The 18893-nt window shown below is 40.3% G+C and overlaps 1 protein-coding gene across 3 annotated transcripts in view; it reads left to right on the top strand.

Moving 5' to 3' along the window:
• Positions 1-1614, top strand: part of PLXDC2 (plexin domain containing 2) — a 413295-nt gene extending 411681 nt beyond the window's left edge. The window contains exon 14 of one of the 3 annotated variants that reach the window (XM_007447295.1): positions 143-1614. In XM_007447295.1, the coding sequence (XP_007447357.1) occupies positions 143-259 (117 nt within the window). In that variant the 3' untranslated portion in view covers positions 260-1614. The remainder of the gene's footprint in view (positions 1-142) is intronic. The other 2 variants (XM_007447296.1, XM_007447297.1) reach the window with 2 other exon arrangements.
• The last annotated feature ends 17279 nt before the right edge of the window (positions 1615-18893 follow it).

Below are 18893 nucleotides of genomic sequence, written 5' to 3'. Positions count from 1 at the left end.
AATGCCAACCGTGGCAGTAATGAGATCATTTAATATGTTACTAAATTTAAATCAGAAGTTCATCTAAAATATTTGGCAAATATATTTTTCTTATGATATGACCATCGCCCTGGTGTTCACTATTTTACATTTCCTGTTTCAGAGACGCCCAAGCAGATGGCCTGCAATGAAGTTTCGAAGAGGTTCTGGCCATCCTGCCTATGCTGAGGTTGAACCAGTTGGAGAGAAAGAAGGTTTTATTGTATCAGAGCAGTGCTAAAATTTCTAGGACAGAACAGCACCAGTGCTGGCTTACAGGTGTTAAGACTAAAAATTTGCCTATACCTTAAACACACACACACACACACACACACACACACACACACACACACACAAGCCCTAAGCTGCTGTAGTCAGAAGGAGATGAGATTTCTGGACAAGCTAAGCCCAGGAAGGGTTAAAAAAAAAAAAACCCTAAAACTTATAGAGGATACCAATTACCACTGAACATAGAATTCCCTAGTGGAATGACATCTCCTGTGGACTTATCAGAAATATGACAAGATTACAATGCTGTTGGCTTAAGGTGCAGGGTTGCAAAGGGATCAAGACAAAAAATAATAAAGCTTTAGTTCACGAGGGATCTACACCTTCGTTCAAATATTCTTCTCTGATAACTGTGTTCCACAGCCTGAACCCATTCACTCAAAAGAGCAATAATGAATATTTCAGTTTGCTGAGAAAAGGAGCTGATGCAGGAGCAAAAACAAACACAAAATAAGAGGTTTTTCTGTCTTTTCACCAGACGTGGCTAAAGGGTTTTGTTTTTCTGGTCTAGACCCACCTGTTCCAACAAGTTCATCACTTTACAGGATGAATCTTTTACCTGTCCTGGAGGTTCGGACTCCGCCTCCGTCTTCCTTGTTCTGGTTGCCCACTCTATGAGCAGTGACAGAATCGCAGCCTTTTAGCTAAGTGTGAGAAAGGGGGGAGAGGCAAAGGAGGCTTCTGGTTCCCCTGCCTCAGAGTTAAAACATCTGATTTGTTTTAAGAAGTATTGCCTCCACCGCCCACTGTGAAGTCCTATGAAGCCACAGTTGCTCTTGGCTGAAGGAAACAAAAGGAAACAATACGAAGAGTTCCTTAATCGTTTTTGAAGCAAAAATGTTAAAGGGTTCTAAACACATAGGGTTTTTGTTTCCGCTTTTTACTTTTTGCCGTTTCAGTCCGAAAGGCCCATTTCATTGTCGATTCCAATCTAAGAAGCCATTCAAGGCAGCACATCCCTGGCGATAAAAAGAAGGAAAGAACCCTGCTGAATCATACAGTAATTTTCTTTAAAGCACATAGTAGTTACATAAATATATATATATATATATTTTTGTTTATAACTAACACAAGGCAGGCTCTTGTGACTCAGAGTGCATTTTGTCATCAAGACAAAACAAATGCGAGATGCATTACTGCATACTTCCATAGAGTTGTAAAATAATCCTTAATATTAGAATATTTTTATGTCACTTAGCGGAAGTGGTTCAATTAGTTGCAGTGCCGATCATTTTCCTGCCTATTTGATCTGCTCTCCCATTCATATCAACCCCTTCCCTCCCTGGTGAAATAAAGCAGATGCAAAAAGCTCCTTAGATGGATCTGTCATTTGCCCCATAATCACAGTCCAGATTTTGAAACCTCCCCATGAATGAAGACAGGAAATTCATCCCTGGAGGAGGAAAGTGGTTAATATATATACTGAGCTCCTAAAGTTTAAATTCAGGTACTGTGTGTACAATTTCATCAACATCTCGACCCATGAAACTTAACGTCTTGTGCCAAGAAGCTGTTGGTTTCTGTAGGGTACCGTGTCCAACATTTGCAGATTCAGGTATCAAGAAGCAGAGATGTCTCGTAAGCAGCACTTTACTACCAACTTAGCATCTATACACATGTCTACATCGAATGACATCAGTCCACTGACAGAGTATCCTATTTTATCATCACAATTGTCTGATGTAAACTCATGCCATTTTCCATCAAGTATATTTTGCTTTACATTTTTAAGTACCTGATGAGGGTGATAATTTTTTCCTAACCTGCTTAGATAATAATTGCAAAAAAATTGACAAGCAAGGTGATTGAAGGATGTGGTGACAATCTCTCTGCTATAGCTACGTTCAGTTTATAGGAAATAACCCAGCTTATTTCTTGTGGAGTAGGTTTGGTCAGTTAGCAATAACCAAATGACTTGCCAATGTAACTGGTGCAACGGGTACTCTACAAAGACATAAGGAACACATAGACGATTCCTTCTAGGATAAGATGACGCTTCTTTCACTGGCTTTTCTGTTAGGTGTGGCTTCCAATAGGGTATGATTGACAGTTATATAAGTCATGCATATATATATCCAACTCCTTTTGTAATTCTTTGAAGTAGTAATGTTACCTTTATTCCTTTCGAAGCTCATCTTCCATTTTCGATTCAAAAACATAGACAATTCTGTAAAATAACATAAAACTCTATAAATTGTTCAATGAACTAGAGCACCCAGTAATAAGGAAGACTTTTCAGAAGCAAAAAGGGCTGCTGAAGTGTGGAAAAACTCCCCAACCAAACCCAAAGTTAAAGATGTTTCTGTTGTTTATGAATCTTTTAGTGATAAGGAGAAAGGCTGGCCGAATCCCTTTTTTTCATGAAACTTTCATTCTACTCTATATCTCTGGTTTGTTCTTTGTGCCCATTTACTGCAAAGGAAGAGCAGACATACACAAAGTTTCTGGAAAGTCAGAATGGACTCTGCTGCTTTGGACTTTACATATATTATGTATAGTAGAGAGAGAATAAAAATAATTTTACAAATTATGAATAGCAAAGGAACACATACAACGTTCTGGAGAAATAGATAAATGGTGCTACAGAGGAAGTTAGTTATTTCATCTTAATTATTTGTAAAAACATTTAGTGAATAGGTAAAAGTACTAAAAGTCAAGAAAAGTATCTTAAGCCAACACTTGACCACAGTGTTGGTTTGTCTATGACAGGTTTGGACTTCAAGATATTCTAACAACTAGAAAACTAAAGATAAATAATAAAGTACACTTTATCCCCCATTATTATCTTAGTTTGCGATACCTAGGGTAGTTGCTCATCTCTCTCACAGGGAGCTTCTAGAATGTGCTGTCCAGTATTATACCCATTAGCCAAGTGTAGCGCTTTAAATTAATTAAAATTCAATAAAAATAAAAATTCAGTTCTTCAGTCACACTAGCCCTATTTCAAGCACCCAGTAGTTACGTGTGGTTCGTGGCTACCATACTGGACAACACAGAACACTCCTGTCATTGCAGAAAATTCTACTAACCCTGCTGTAGAGGCCTTTCCTTTTAACACCTCCCCTTGAAGAAAAGGAGGAGGGGAAGAAATAGATTTGATAGTTCCTGGGCTTATCTAAGCGTTTTTGCTCGCAGAGAGGCAGCGTAGAGTAATGAAAAGAATCCCAGCTGATGCAGCTTTGAGTCTCCACTATGTTATCTTGGGAAAATCACTTTAACCGCCACGAGTCTCAATTTGCAAGTTTGGAAAATAAAAGTATTTTTGTCCTGTCTTCCTTGCAAGATTATTATTATGTGGATTGACTAAATGTATAGACTTTTAAAACTTTATGTCAACAGAACCCATATAAACACATCTGTTGGTCCAGTACCAGCACAGATTTGTATTCCAAGGGAAAAAAGTCCATCAATCCGAAAAGCATTCAAAGGCAATCAAATCAATACAGTTCTTGAGAAAATGCCAAAGGAGAATCTGCTCAAACCACACAGAACTGCTTAAATTCTTTTTTTCCCGTATTAATATTTTCTCTTAATATTTCCTCTGCGTGACATCAGCCTCAACTATCCCTCCTGTCCCACAACAAAGTCCCTGTGTGCACCCTTCCTCTGGCTCAGCTCTCTATTGTACAGAGCCACTGAGCCTCTCTAGTTTCTCCTGATTTCCCAGTTTCCTCTTCACAACAAAGGGAAGCTCAGGAGCTGCCCAGCAGGCTTCTCTTTAGAAGAAAGTACCTCAGACAAATAATTTCAAATATGTGTTTTATCCCTGTAACACAAATGTAAGGGGCTGTCACATTAAAATATAAAAATATGTGGAACTTAATTTTAAATGTAAAAATTTGCAAATGCACACTATATGAAAGGAATAAAATAAATTTAAATGTTGCTAATATGTAGATAATATATATTCTCAGATTAGTATGATTTATTAGTTTTGGCAAAAAAATTCTTATGTTATTTCCTCATTCTGAGGGAGTATAAATTTGGTAATGCCCTTAGTGTCTATAGCCCAGGGCAAAAAAAAAATGTTTTGCTGGAACCCATGCCTTGGTTGAAGACACTTGTATGATAAGAAATTAATATTTAAGTAAGACTAACTGAAAAACAGATGCTATGGTTAAGGCTTCTTCCTCCTATGAAATGTTATTTTGCTTTGTATTTCTTCCAGCATTTTTTAGATATTTTATTATGATGTGTTTTATTAATTCCCAAAGATTGCTCTTGTTTTCACTTTCCCAGCCTCCAGCTTTTAGCATCAGCATCTATATGCCAGAATCACTGGAGGTCACCTAATCCGACCTCTTCATTTACAGATCAGAAAAATTGAGGCCCAGAGAGATATAGTAATTTTCCTAGCGTCAGAACTGGGTCTTGAACTTAAAACTCCTGACTTGTTGTTTCTGTTCCAGTTCCCTTTGCCTACACCCCTTCATCAGCATTTAAGGCCAACCAAGCAGCTTAGATGGCACACTCTACCTAAAAGCAAATTTTATTTGCTATACTGACTCTCTGTTCTGTCTTTAATAGAGAACGTTGGACCAATATTCCTCCATCATGTGGCTGTCTTAAGAATGGTACCATTTTATAACAGCCAGTAATTTCAAGTTCTGGCTATTTCACAGTCTTTATTTGGTTTTGCATGTCCCTTTCTTTCACTCCTACCTGTGTTAGCAATATTATCTTGTGCCATATAAAATTGTACTGCCTTTGTTTCATTTCTTCCCAGATGTACCTGAAAACTAATAATCTTCATAGCAGGTTTTCTTACTACATTATCATAATTCATTTGAACCTAAGCAGCTTTATTGAGCAAATATTATGAGGTCTGTGCCATGATGTATTATATACTCCTATTTCCTTGTGTTTGTAGAGACCTTTACATTTTACAGAGCACTTTGATTCATTTCTTTATTTGTTTGTTCATTCAGTCAACCAGCCAATTCACTTAAATATTTGTTGAGCACCTACCGGAACCAAGTTCCTATGCTATATCTTGTGATATACAGTGATAAATACAAACAATAAGAGATCAGGCATGTCCACTGATAATTGTAATATGGTGAAATCCTCAAACACAACTCTGCAAATTAATAGGATCACTATTACTCTATCCAATTTCCAGTTCCAATTTCTATTCCACTTAGGTAGGGAACTCTCAAGTATTGGCCTGAGGAACGTTTCTGAAATACGATACATCACTGCCCATCTCTGCTGTTTGCTCTGTTTCAAAGGATGTGTTAATTTCATGAATAAGAGGAACAGTTACTCATCCAAAATTGTTCCAGACCCAGGAGGACTTTCTAGGTCACTTAAATTCTTCCTGATCAGGTGTTATAACAGTTCACTATCTTACTCTAATATTTCTGTGTGGCTTTGTGAATTATCAGCATCATCGTTTCAAGGTCTTCCAGAAGCACCAGTAGATCAAAGAAACATTTGCACTTTAGGTGTGTGTGGTTGTTTGTCATTCATTAGGCTGTCTCAGGTTTTCTCAACCTCAGCACTGTTGACATTTTGGGCCCCCTAATTCTCGATGGGGGATGGGCTGGTGGGAGTGGTCCCTTGCATTGTAGGGCGTTTGGCAGCTTACGGGCTTCTGTTGACTACATGCCAGTAGCTCACATACACACACACACCCCAGCTGTGAAAACGAAAGATGTCTCCAGACATTGCCAAATGTCCTCTGGGGTGAGATTGGGAGAACTACTGGATTATCTAATGAATAAAATATATCAGGAGGAAAAAAGAAACGTTTCTCTTTCTCTTGTCACTTCGTCTTCATTATAGATAGGTTTTTTATTAATAATAAGACTTGACATCAGAAACTCTTTGAATTAGAAGGGACTATAAAAGTCACTAGTTCGACCACAACCCAACATCATCTTTATCTATTTCTCCATCTCTCAGTTTTACAAATGTATTGAGAAATCCGAAGATTGGTTATCTCTGGAACTTAGGAATTTACTTTCTCATAGCGAGAGATAAGGCTTTTTGGTGTTTTTACTTTGCCCTGAAATAGCTGCTGCAATGATTTTTGCTTCAGTTGGGGACTTGGTGTCATACAACTTCAGTATCTCAGAGACTTGGAGGAGTTTTCTTTTGGTTATTTCACATGTCTACAGATCGTGCTCCATCATCCTGCTTTCAAAATGTGCATAGAAGTTGATGTTTGGTACATCTAATTTTAAGTATATCTGCATGAGCTTTCTATTTCTTTTTTTTCTTGAGTTTTCTGTCTCTGATATTGATTTTTTATTACCCCTCTTTGGGAAAAAAATTTGACTGTCCCAAGTAATCAAAAGTTGGAAATGTCCAAATGTCTAAATATGTCAAGCCAAAGTTCCTGCTGATTTAATGTGCCTTATTTCAGCTTTCCTGTAATTTCCTATAAATAACCCTGTGTTTGTACTTGTGTCTGTGCTGCACCAATTGGAAAACTTGGTGAAGTTATAAAAGACAACCCCTTAAGAGTATCTTAGAAATAACAACAAACCCCCAACTGGAATACAGATCTCCCTCTACTCCTTTGCTAAAAGACCAACCCAGACTTTGGAAACATTCTTAATTATTTGCTACAAGTTGCTAATATGCACACTCGACTAAAAGCCTTGATTAGGAAGTCCAAGGCTATAAAATATTGACAAGTACATCCAGAGTGACCTCTCCCAAGACCTTCAGAGAAATCAGAAAACTCCAACCGAGGAGATCCTCAAGTGTGTATGTGAATTCCTTCTCTACCACTGTCATACCAGACACTACAGTAACACTTAAGGCTTTGATTAAGTTGATCTTCCAATTTCAACTTAAATTGCAACGTATCTGCCTAATTACTGTCTGACATACCTTTTAAACCTTCCAGTTCCCACTGCTCTCACAATAATTATTGCAAAGCAGTAAGAGGATAATTGTTGAAGTAAAATCGCCTAAATTCTTGAATCGATTCTCCATAACAAAGTTATGGAACCCATCATCATTGGCTTTTCAGTGTTAATTCTTGTTAATTTCCAGATCACTATCCACACTGAAAGAGTCTATGTTACTTTAAATCCAGAATAAAAATCTGGAAAAAATTAATGCAAATCATATGCTGGTGCTCATCTTTTTCTAATTTCTAAGATTTATTAACATTTGAGAATTACTTTAATAAAAAAAGCCTCTCCTAATGGACTAAAGTAAAAAATTTTGCCTTGGCAGGTAGTGATATATTCATGTTGATTCCAGTTGAAAAACCTCAGTGACTTCTCTCATTACCACTGGAGTATTGATTGTTTTTTTTTAAAAAAAAAAAATTCTGTCTCTTCCCTAGCATTACAAATACATATATTCATGACCAAAATATCACTTACTAATCGTGCAGCTGTAAGCCTTTTGCGCCTATCAAATAGATACATAGCATGAAACTAATTTTAGACGTTTGTTATGTGGGAAGAGGTATAGGAGTGGGTGGATGGGAATGATTCATGGGAAAAGTAAAGATCAAAATATGCACTCAAGCAGAATTATCAACTTATTCAGAGCAACGTGCAAATAAATATTCAATGAAGAACACCTCAAATTTAAGTCGGCCAGACATTGAGACATTGGGGCACAGATCCTGTAAGTTATGCTAAGAAACATGTGACATCCAGAAGGTAAAGGCGTCATTTAAGCTAAAACTCAGCCATCATCCACCTGTACCTCCTCTAGGGCACCAGTCCTAAAATCATTAAGGCTTTTGCTCTAGGGAATTGGGTTACTTATGTGCAAGTAATGACCCAAAAGAGACTCTTTGCTTATCCCCCTCTGACTTACAAGGCATGACCGTGTTCTTTGAATCCCTTATACCAGAGACCATGAGACAGCCAACCACACACAGGAAATAAAATACAATAAAAAATATAAATAATTTTCCTGACGAAAAGATAAGAAAGCGTACTGTATTCTGTAGACCCAGAGCTGGATCTCTGTGAAGTTTAACCATCTTGGGACCCAGACTCCATCCTATTGTCTAGACTTTGTGGTCATGCCTAAGCAACCATTTTAAAACTAGTTTGAACAAAAATATACTCGAGTGTTATAGTTTTAGCAGGGAAATAAAAACTCATATGAAGTGTCTTCCACCAGGCTACTCTGAAAATACCATCAAGTGAAATCAGAGCTTCCCTTGCTGAAAAATGTTAAAATCTTTTTTGCATGCCAGCTGGGATCATGGGAACTTCCAGTGCCAGGAATTTACTACTGTTTCTGGTAATCCTGCCTGTAGTCATTTGAGACGTTGAAGGGTGAAATGAGGAGAAGCCAGGCACCCAGAGGGCTGTCTGTGTTTCACGCCAGTTGGACCAGTGCAGAGAATATTTGTAAATGCATTTCGAAGTGGATATAATTGTAGCCTTTGTCAGAATCACAAAGCTCTCTGTGGAGCTGCTGAAAGAGAACACTGGGGGGGAAAATCCGACCCTCTACACCCAGTCAGCCCCAAACAAAAGGAAAGACGGTGGGTGAGCCCATCACATTGCGAGTTTGTTTCTGTTTTCCGCAGCCCTGGACTTCAAATCAAGGACATGTCTGCCAGGTGAAGGTTAATTTTGCTGAGGTTTTCCAAAACTTCATTTAATACTTGGAAAACTGAGCATTTTGAATTTACTCCAGTCCTCCGGGCATCATTCCTATTTCCTTTGCCATGTCAATGAGACATCGGAGACCACATTTTTTCATGGTAAAATAATGTTCGCATACTTCATGATGACCTCATGCTCGACATACCTGAACCTGCAAATGTAAAAACGATTGTATCTGAATTTGCACTGATGGTGTCTGATAGCAGAAGACCTTTACTGGAATCCTCTAAGTTCAGTAATTCAGATGCTACATACTTCTGCAAGCTTCTTGATTATTTTCACTGTAAGATTAATTATCTAAGTTTGAATGTATTTCCTTACAGTCTATTAATTTGCCATCTATCTTTTACCTGGGGATCATTATCATTGCAATAATTCATTAAAGTTCTCCTCACAGAGCTTCTTAAGCCAAGTTTTTCTGCATTTCTTCTGCTTACAGTATGTGGGGAATCTTGTTTTGTTTTGGTTTTTTTCCTAGTAATTTGTAAGAAAGCCAGTGTATCGACTGCCATGGTGACACAATTTATCTTTTAAGATCTGGAAGCTGGTGGTGACCAAATGCTATGTGTGTTCTCTCTGTCAATTGCGATCTTCAGAATTAAATCATGTTTTCTTTCACTTTCGGTTAGGAGTTAACACATTTGGGATTTTTAGAAGGGGGAGAAGGGAGCAATTTGCGTAATACTGCTGTCATATTTGACTACATATTAAAAACAATAAATGATCATTTTGTTTTAATTTCTTAAACATGTTTATCCGTGTCTTTCAATGTATTTTTGTTTTCTTTCCACCATTAGCTTTTGAAACATTTTACCTATTGTGGAAGAAAATCTACCTGCAGTGTCCAGAGCCGCAGGCTAATGACAGGGTAGAAAATCCTTTTGTTTCTAAATGTGCCCAAGTGTAGGACCGATACCAACTAGAGTGAACTATAGAAAACGGAGCACCTGGAATGTCACAGCAACTAGGTGGAGACTTGGTCTCCACTCACAGCCACAGAGCCCAAATGTTGTGTCCTTCTGGGCCAGACAGGTGGGCTCTGAGCTGCCAGTGTAAATCCTCATACCGGAATAAGTCAAGGGGCTGCAGTTCAGCTTCTGCCTCTGTCACTAGTCTTGGCTCGCGAACCTCCGTGACTTTCCAAATGAGTTGCTGAAGGTTCTCTTATTCCATCCCCTTTTCCCAAACTGGCAAGGATTGTACGTCTTTCTCAGCTAATTTAAGTAGAATGTCTGAACTGAGATGCTTTGAAGTCCAAATATTCTTTCCCTGTTTCTTGATCCACCACTCTCAGGCTATCCTTTTAACAGCTCCAAGTACCCACAGGCCTGAACCCCGGAACCAGGAAGCAAGTGCCAGAAGGTGCAAGGAATCCCAGCCAGTGGCGCTGGTTGGGCAATTGCTCTGTGCAATTCAAGAGTGATTTTTAAAATCTTACCTCTGTATGGATCTTTTGGACCGTGCTGATTAAACTTTGATATCACGGGGTAAATTCAGAACTGCGATTTTAAATGGTGCAAATTGTTTTATGATGCCCAAAGGGAAAAGTTATTAATGCAAATCATGCAACTTTCCCTAACAGTACAAAAACATTAAGGCCAGTGCTTTTAATGTGTACCATTTCTTTAATAACGCAGAGGAAATGTTAAGAAAAAAAAAGCTAATGACAATCATAAAACTTTTAAATTAGCTGTAGATCTGTCTCCTATAAATTCAGGTCTTCTCCTTACAGGTCCTCTATTCCAAACCACTATTTTCAGAATCAGAGCCTTCTGACATGGAGTTAGGAATTTTTTTTCCCCCCTCATTTTATTTTAACTAACATTCATTGAATGTCTATCCTGTGCTATGCAGTGTGCTTGACTCCAGGGCTACACAAACAAAAAAGATAAAGTCCTTGTTTTCAATTAGCCTATAGTACAGTAGGGGAGACAAACGTTTTAAACAAATATGGCAGGTCAAGGTTGATAGGCCCGAGGATAGAAATACACAGTACAGTGAAGTTACAGAGGAGGAGCGAGTCAGTTCTGTATGGAGAAGGTCAGGACAGCCTTCATGGAGCAAGGGATATTTGAACATGATCTTGGCAGGTGAGTAGGCCTTCAGCAGGGGACAACACAGGCAGCCGAAGGTTTGGGTGCTATGAGCAAACGGACCGGCCGGGGTAGAGAAGCAAGGAGAGAAAGGCTGGAGAGTAAAGCCCTTGATGACACGCACAGGTCTTCAGGGTATGACTTCAAAGCAGTAGATGCCGTTGAGAATTTTGCAGTAGAGGGGCCATGGAAACCACCCCGCTTTAGAAAGATGACCCAGTAGGCAAAGCAATGGTTGAACTGCAGGGGAGGCATAGCTGGACACCATTCTGGAGACAACTACTCATGTCTGGCTACTGTTCCATGACTACTATTTCTCCTTAGTTCTCAGATCGTGGCCTCCATTTAGTCAGTCCTCTACTAATAAAATCCAATGTTAACTAATTTGTTGTCTGGACCCGTGCCAAGGTCCTAGCTGCGGTGAGACCCTTTGACCCCTTTTCTCTGCCGCGGAGGTCCTTTTTCTGCTTGGATTCGCACAGCCGACAGTAAAACTGATGCTGAGACTGGAACAGCACAAGCTTTATTCAATGGCCAAAGAGTGGAGAAGCTGGAACTTAGTTCACAAACTGACTTTTCAACCTGACTAGGGCTGAGACACCATATGTATAAGAGGGTCAAAGTAAAAGGGAAAGAATTGAGTAAAGAGAGGGAGGAATGAATATTCATGACTTAGCCAAGAACAGGGGTGTAGCTGGGACTGGGAACCAAGGCAACACTCCATTTCAGGAGTCGTAAATCTCTCAGGATGGGGAGAGGATAAGACCCACTTAGATGATGGAGAGAAAATGAGACTTGCAGAAGGAATGGGCTCTTCCGGTTGTTGTCATAGCAACCATCAACTGTCTTGGCACAGGTGAGTGAGTCATTTAACATGCTAATATATTACAGTGGGCATAGAATGAGTCTCAGGGTCTACTGGAGGTCAGGTTCACTGAGCCAACTGGCCTTGTGACTGGTACTTGCAGATGCAGAAGCACAGAAACCAACAGTTTTGTGATACTCCTTAGGCCTCCCACCTACATACAAGTCTAAATGTAGGGCGTTTATAGTTTTTGGAAATTTCAAAAACGTGTCAAAGAGAAAAAATCAATGAGAGTCCCATCGCATTCGTAACTGGAGGCCATGTAGGAAGCCCAGCCTCCACCTAGTGAAGGGCCTATTATTTTCTGTGAGTTGTTATCATTTTAAAGACACAGTGAAATGCACTTGGCCTCCCAGAGTAAATGCACTTCACAAATGCCAGCACCTCCTGATAAATGTTAATTGACCCCTTTCAAACGTGCATTCCTCTCATTGGCTGCAATAAACTTTACTCAGGGTTTTGAACTTCTCCCAGATATTCTCCTGACATTTTTTTCGGTGAACTTTACAGACATTTTGGGGTTGCAGGGTAACACTGGGCTATTTTTCTCCCCAGACTTCTTTGTACAATTGCAGTTTAGATTTCCTCCCAAAAGGATTCACTGTGGCATGAGCCTTGATAGAATGTGAAGCAAATTTCTCCTGCTGCAGTTTGGCTGTAAGCCTGGAGGATGGGACGCATAAAGTATTCTAAATGCCATAGAACCTTGCATCTTATTTTGTTCTAGAATGTTTTAACTCTGCATCAGGATGCCTTGAAGTGAGATCCTGAATAAGCAAAAAACGCATGGCCAAAAAGAGATACGCGACTTGCGAAAAATGAAGCATGCCTTTTGTAAAACGGTGTCGTTTCGAATTTACTTAGATGTCATTTTACTGAGGAAATGTATGTTGTTTGAAGAAGACCAGATCTCAGTGGGCTAAATGGTAGTAAAGCAAACAAGAAAGGAGCTCGTGGTTAGAGACAAAAGTGAAAATGAGGGCATCAATATCACGGGAGACCCCCCAGTGGCAAGGATGGCAGATGGCAAGTGCGTGGGGAGGAGGGGGGCCATGTGGATTTTCTATCGTTTTACTTTATGCCCTGATATGAAGCTTTATTGAGGCACCGGGGTGGGAGTTCATTGACTTCAGACAGATTGCCGCGGTCATTTTGATTTCCTTGACAGTAAACGACAACTGATAACTGACCTGGCAGTCAAGGCGCAGAGACATTGAAAACATCAGTTCCTGCTAAAACAGGAAGGAAGGCCCACTGGTGATTGCTTTTTGCCCTTCTGATAAATGTCAGACCAGGATCCCCCTACGATCAAGGGCTCACGGATGGGCATCTGCTCTCAAGTTTACATATGTCAGTTTCCTGAGCTCATTTTTCTCTCTCTGCCAATAATATGAGCTATCAGGCCATCTGATACCTATGCACGTAGCAATCAAGGGGACAAACTCTGTAACATTGTCCAGCTGACCTCTCAAAGCCCAGATTTCTTCATCTATAAAATGATGCTTCAGATAGTACCTCCTTCCTAGGATTATTGTGACAAATAAATAAGCTAAAATATTTAGCTTTATGTAATATTCATAACGCCCAATAAAATTATGCTACCACGTTGCCTATGAAAGATGTGTTGATTTGGGCACAAAAATGTTTTCTTAGTCCTTAAGATAAATTTAAGGCAAAGAAGCAGAGAGGGGCAATTAACTGCAAGAGCAGATTGGAAAACAAGCAGCTCAAACTGGAAACTGCACGGGAGGAAAGCTGCTTCCCTTAGACTCATTTCATTCTCTCTGCAAGTCTCATTTTTCTCTCTACCATCTACACTGATCTTAGCCTCTCCCCATTCTGACAGAGTTATCAGAGTGAAAAAGAGGGAGCTTTAAACCTTAGTGATGAAAAATTTTTAAATTAACTTTAAAAATTTTTTTAAATAATTTAATTAAATAAAAATTTAAACACAATAACACTATATGTTACTAACATTTGGTTATATAATTTAAAGAGATCCCTGCTCTTTTTTGACTTTATTCATTTGTTTATGATTTCACAGAAAAATCAAGTAAGCCTTCTGAGTGTTATTTTAATCCGGCTTGTCCACACAAAGACCACCACTGCTCAGGAAGCAACTCAAAGCAGAGGTCTCTGTAATGTGACAGTAGGTTCACCCAGGTCCAGCAAACAAAACACATGCATCAGCAGATCCCCCAACTCAAGAACTGGATTTTCATTTGCTGTGTATTTTATTTTGAGGATTCATTCAATGAATGTTTGCTGATCGTCTTCCAAAGCCAAGTACTGTTTTATGCGCCGGAAATTCAATGATTTATTTATTTCACAAATACTTATATACTGTTTTTCTTATGCCAGGCACTGATCTAAACACTTGACAGATATTAAATTATTGAATTCCCTTATTACCCCTCTTAGCAGCTGCTCTTTCTATCTCCATGTGCCATAGACTGAATGTTTTCATCCCCCGCAACATTCGCAGGTTGAAACCTAATCCTCAGTGGGATGGTATTAAGAGGTGGGGGCTTTTGGAAGGGATTAGGTTGGAGGGTGGAGCCCTCATGAGTGGGATTAGTGCCCTTATGAAAGAGACTCCAGAAAGCTCTCACCCCTCCCACCACGTGAGGTCACAGTGAGAAGATGTCTCTGAACCAGGAAGGGGTTTTCACCAGACACCCAATCTGCTAGAGCCTTCACCTTGAACTTTCCAGCCTCCAGACTATAAGAAATAAATCTCTGTTGTTTATAAAACCACCCAGTCTATGGTATTTTGTCACAGCAACCTGAACAGACTAAGACCCCATGTCACAGAAGAGGGAGTGGAAGAAATCAGCGGTTGAGCAACTGGTCCACAGCTGCCCAGCAAGTGAGAAGCAGAGACCAGGCGCACACCCAGGGGCCGAGCTGCTGGTCACCACTCTGGGCTGCCCTTCAAGCAAAACATTGACCAAAACAACAGAAATCCCTTGCCCTTGTGTATTTATATTCTAATGGGGTGAGAAAGACAGTAAAGGTTATCTAAATAATAACACACCATTGTAAAGCAATTATACCCCAATAAAGATGTTAAATAATAATGTCCATTAAAATAAGTTACAAAATAGATGCTCTGTAGAGAAACACAACAGAGAAGGGAACTCAGGAATCTCAGAGAAGAGGACTTCTAATTTTAAACGGGCCATCAGGGAAGGTAACATGGAGTAACGACCTGAGAGTTTCCAAGGGAAGTGCAAGTACAAAGGCCACACAGAGGAAACATCCCTGGCAGGTTCAAGAACAGCAAGGATGTCAGAGTGACTGGTGCAGAGAGATTAGAGGTAGAGTCACTGAAGGAGGTCAGAGAGAAAACAAGGCCAGGTGCGATCCCGGGTGAGATGGAAACCAATGGAGAGTCCTGAGCTGTCTGGTGACGAGATCTATCACCTGGGAAGGATTACTCTGGCTTCTGGGTGGGACGGGGACTGGGTGGAAACAAGAAGAGCAGTCAGGAGGCAGATGCACTCTTCCAGGTGAGAGGCAACGTGGCTTGGATTCTTATGGATGTTCTATATGAGTTATTTTGTGATGGTGGATGTAACGCACGGATGCTGTGATGAATGGCTGGACTCGGTTGCTTATAGCTCTGAAGGAGAGAAGGCTGCCAGGCAGGGTCACACAGGCTTTGCACCTGCAGACAAGGCAACAGCAAGCTAGCGCTGTAGGGGACAGCCTAAGTATGACACATAGGGTGGGGTTAGCTAGGTTTCCATGGGGGTCGCTGAGGGTTAGCTAATTTGAAGAATCTGGGGGGGCTTCAGAGCATAGGAGCTGTTGCTAGTTGTTGGGTACCTGGCCCTGGGGTGATTAGGGCAGGTGGATAGTGATCCCAAGTGTAATAGCCCAGTAAGGAAAGTGGTTGGGGTATGGATTAATCAGCTGCTTGAGAAGGGAACAGACCAGCCATTAGCCAGGGACTCAAAACTGGGTGATGAGGGCATTAAAAAGAGAAAAGAACTATATTACAGTGAAGCAATGAAGATGTCGAGAATTGGTCAGGATGTGGCTGTATTTGAAGGGAGAGGCAATAGGGCTTGCTAATGGGTCCAGTATGGGATGTGAAAGAAAGAGCCTTCCCCAAGAACTCCAGGTTCGGGACCTGAGTCTGCAGGAATGGAATTGCCATCCGAGAAGATAAGCAAGACTGAAAAATGAACAAGTTAGTAAGGAAACATTAGAAGCTCAGTGTAGAACATCTTGTGTTTGAAATGTCTTTTTATTTTATTTTTATTAGACATTGAAGTGAAGATGGTGAACAGAAAATGGATTTATGCGTCTGAAGTTCAAGAGACACGTCTGGACTGAAGATATAAATTTGAGAGTGTTTAACATAAATACGGAATTTAAGGCCATGGGACCAATGAGATCATCCAGGAAGTGAACGTAGATAAAGAAAAAATGTGACCTAATGGATGACTCTCGGGACATTCCAACACAAAGAAGTTGAGGAGGAAAAAGAGCAAAGAAAACTGGGAAGAAACAGTGCAGCAGAAGAAAAAGCAGTGGAGTGGCGTCTATGGAGCCCCGGGAACAAAGTGTTGCACAGATATCAAAATGTTCAAAATCACCAGCAATCAAATATGCGTATTAAAATGACAATACGCCACCTTTTTGACTCTACGATTAGGAAACAGTTTAAAAACAGACACTTTATATTGTCAAGAGAGCAGTGAAGTGGTTGTCCAATTTTACACCCTAACTGGGAAAATAACAGGCTCGAACTTTCTGGAAAGCAATTGAACGTGATATAAGAGCAATTGCTTTACAACGTCTGCATACTTAAATCCAGCTTTTCCTCTTCTAGGAATCCATCCACCCTGAAGAAATAAGCAGAAACTGACACAAAGTTTTATATTCACAGATGTTCTCTGCAGGGTTATTTATGTTAGCAAACAGCTGGGGAAGAAAATTACATTTTGAACAAGGAAAATTATTCAAAAAATTGTGAGCCCCAAATAAAGTGGATAACGTAGCCCAGGAAAATGAGGATTGAAAAGCATATTTAATGACATGTGAAAACCCTCATGATACTGCATTAATTGAGGAAAATAAGATAATGTCCTTTCTTTTAGTAACAGTAAAACTAGTAATTACCATTTACTGGGTACCTATTGTGTATAAGGCACTGTGCTAATAATTCATGTACATGTTTTTTTAATCCTAATAAGTAGGTATCAGGAGAAAGCAGAGGCTCAAACAGTTAATTGACTATACCATATTTTATTTTTATTAAGTTAATTGACTATACTATATTTTGATTGACTATGCCCTATTTTATTTGATTATGGTATAGTCAAAAATTAATAGACTATACCATATTTTATTTGATTATTTTATTACATTATATTATATTTAATTATATTATTTGGGAAGTGATCTCTCTCTCTCTCTCTCTCTCTCTCTCTCACACACACACACACACACACACACCCCACAGATACACAGAGGAAGATCTGATGGCCTGTCCTACAAGCTCCTATTCTCATATAAAAAGCTTCAGTTACCTATTGTACTATCGAATCCAGGCCAAACTTTGAGTTCATGAGTTTTTTCCAAAGAAAGATTCTAAAAATGACAACAAAATGAAGAAGTAAGCACTGGTTTCCTCATTTATATAAAAGTTATTTTCTTATAATTTCTTAATTCTAACTACTCACTTATAAAGGTGACTTGAGAAGCCATCCCTAGCCCTGCTGGATCCTTTCTTACACCTTTGGTAGCTGAGTTGATTAATTGTGATATAAGAGGGTGAAGGAGTTAAACATTTTTGGAAAATTTATTTCAAAGAAGACCAGGGGGGCTTCCCTGGTGGCACAGTGGTTGGGAGTCCGCCTGCCGATGATGCAGGGGACACGGGTTCGTGCCCCGGGCCGGGAAGATCCCACATGCCGCGGAGCGGCTGGGCCCGTGAGCCATGGCCGCTGAGCCTGCGCGTCGGAGCCTGTGCTCCGCAACGGGAGAGGCCACAACAGTGAGAGGCCCGCTCGTACTGTAAAAAAAAAAAAAGAAGACCAGGGTTAATTTATGAACACAATCTTTCCTCCTTTTACTCTGTAACCCCTGTTTTTCAAACGGACTCTTTAAGAGCTTCATCCCTTTTTTGAGCTCGCCTTGTGATAAAACCGGTTCATTTACGTCCTAACATATTCAATAATGCAGTTGATGGTGCATCGACTACACGCCTGGCACTCTGCTAGCTCCTGGGATGGTCGGAGGAGACACTTGGGAAGAACAGATTAAAACCCTTGCCATAGCTCCTATTCCAGAGAACCTCACTGTCTCGAGGAGAAAGCAAGCATACCACACTGATGTGAAATACAACTGTCTTAAGGGCCGTAAATGGAGGGGAGTGTACCAAGAACTACAAAAGCAGCGTTTGAAAAAGAGGTGAGGAGGAATAACCTCACAGAGAAGATGGCATTGCCTGTGTCCTGGGAGTTAAAGAGACGGAAAAAGCATCCCAAGCAGAGAACAACGGAATATAAAGCAAAGTCGAATCATGAAAGCCCCAGAATGGGGCAGAGAGTAGCAGGTAGTTCAGTAGGGCTGGATTGGAGCTATTTACAAAGTAGGGCCAAAATAACTGGGTAAGAAGGTGATTAAACTCTTTTTTATGCCTGACAATCAGGAAACTACTAAAGCCATTTATATGGGGAAATATCACCAAAGTCCCATTTTATTTGAGTGCCTGTGGCATCAGTATAGAAGCAGGTAGCACAGTAGAGCAGGTGACTTAGTGGTCAGGAGCACAGACAACCTGGGTCCAAGTCCTGCAGGCTGCGTGACTTCGCACAGTGCAACCGGCTTGGCGCACACAACCCGACCCGGCTGGGACCTGGCTTTATGCGGCTGACCTGGTCACTAAAGTGTATCCTAAACATTGCCTGTGACATGCTTGTCCTGGAGAGTAACAGTCCGCACTCGCCGACGGTGTCATCTCTTTGCTCCCCACCCTCCCATGGCTTCTCTTTACAATCCAGCCGCTGCCCCGCC

This window comes from Lipotes vexillifer, unplaced genomic scaffold (genome assembly GCF_000442215.2).
Source record: "Lipotes vexillifer unplaced genomic scaffold, Lipotes_vexillifer_v1.1 scaffold297, whole genome shotgun sequence".
In the NCBI taxonomy this organism is placed as follows: Eukaryota; Metazoa; Chordata; class Mammalia; order Artiodactyla; family Lipotidae; genus Lipotes; species Lipotes vexillifer.
Note: the sequence above shows the minus strand (reverse complement) of the source record. Positions and strands in the feature narration are given on the sequence as shown.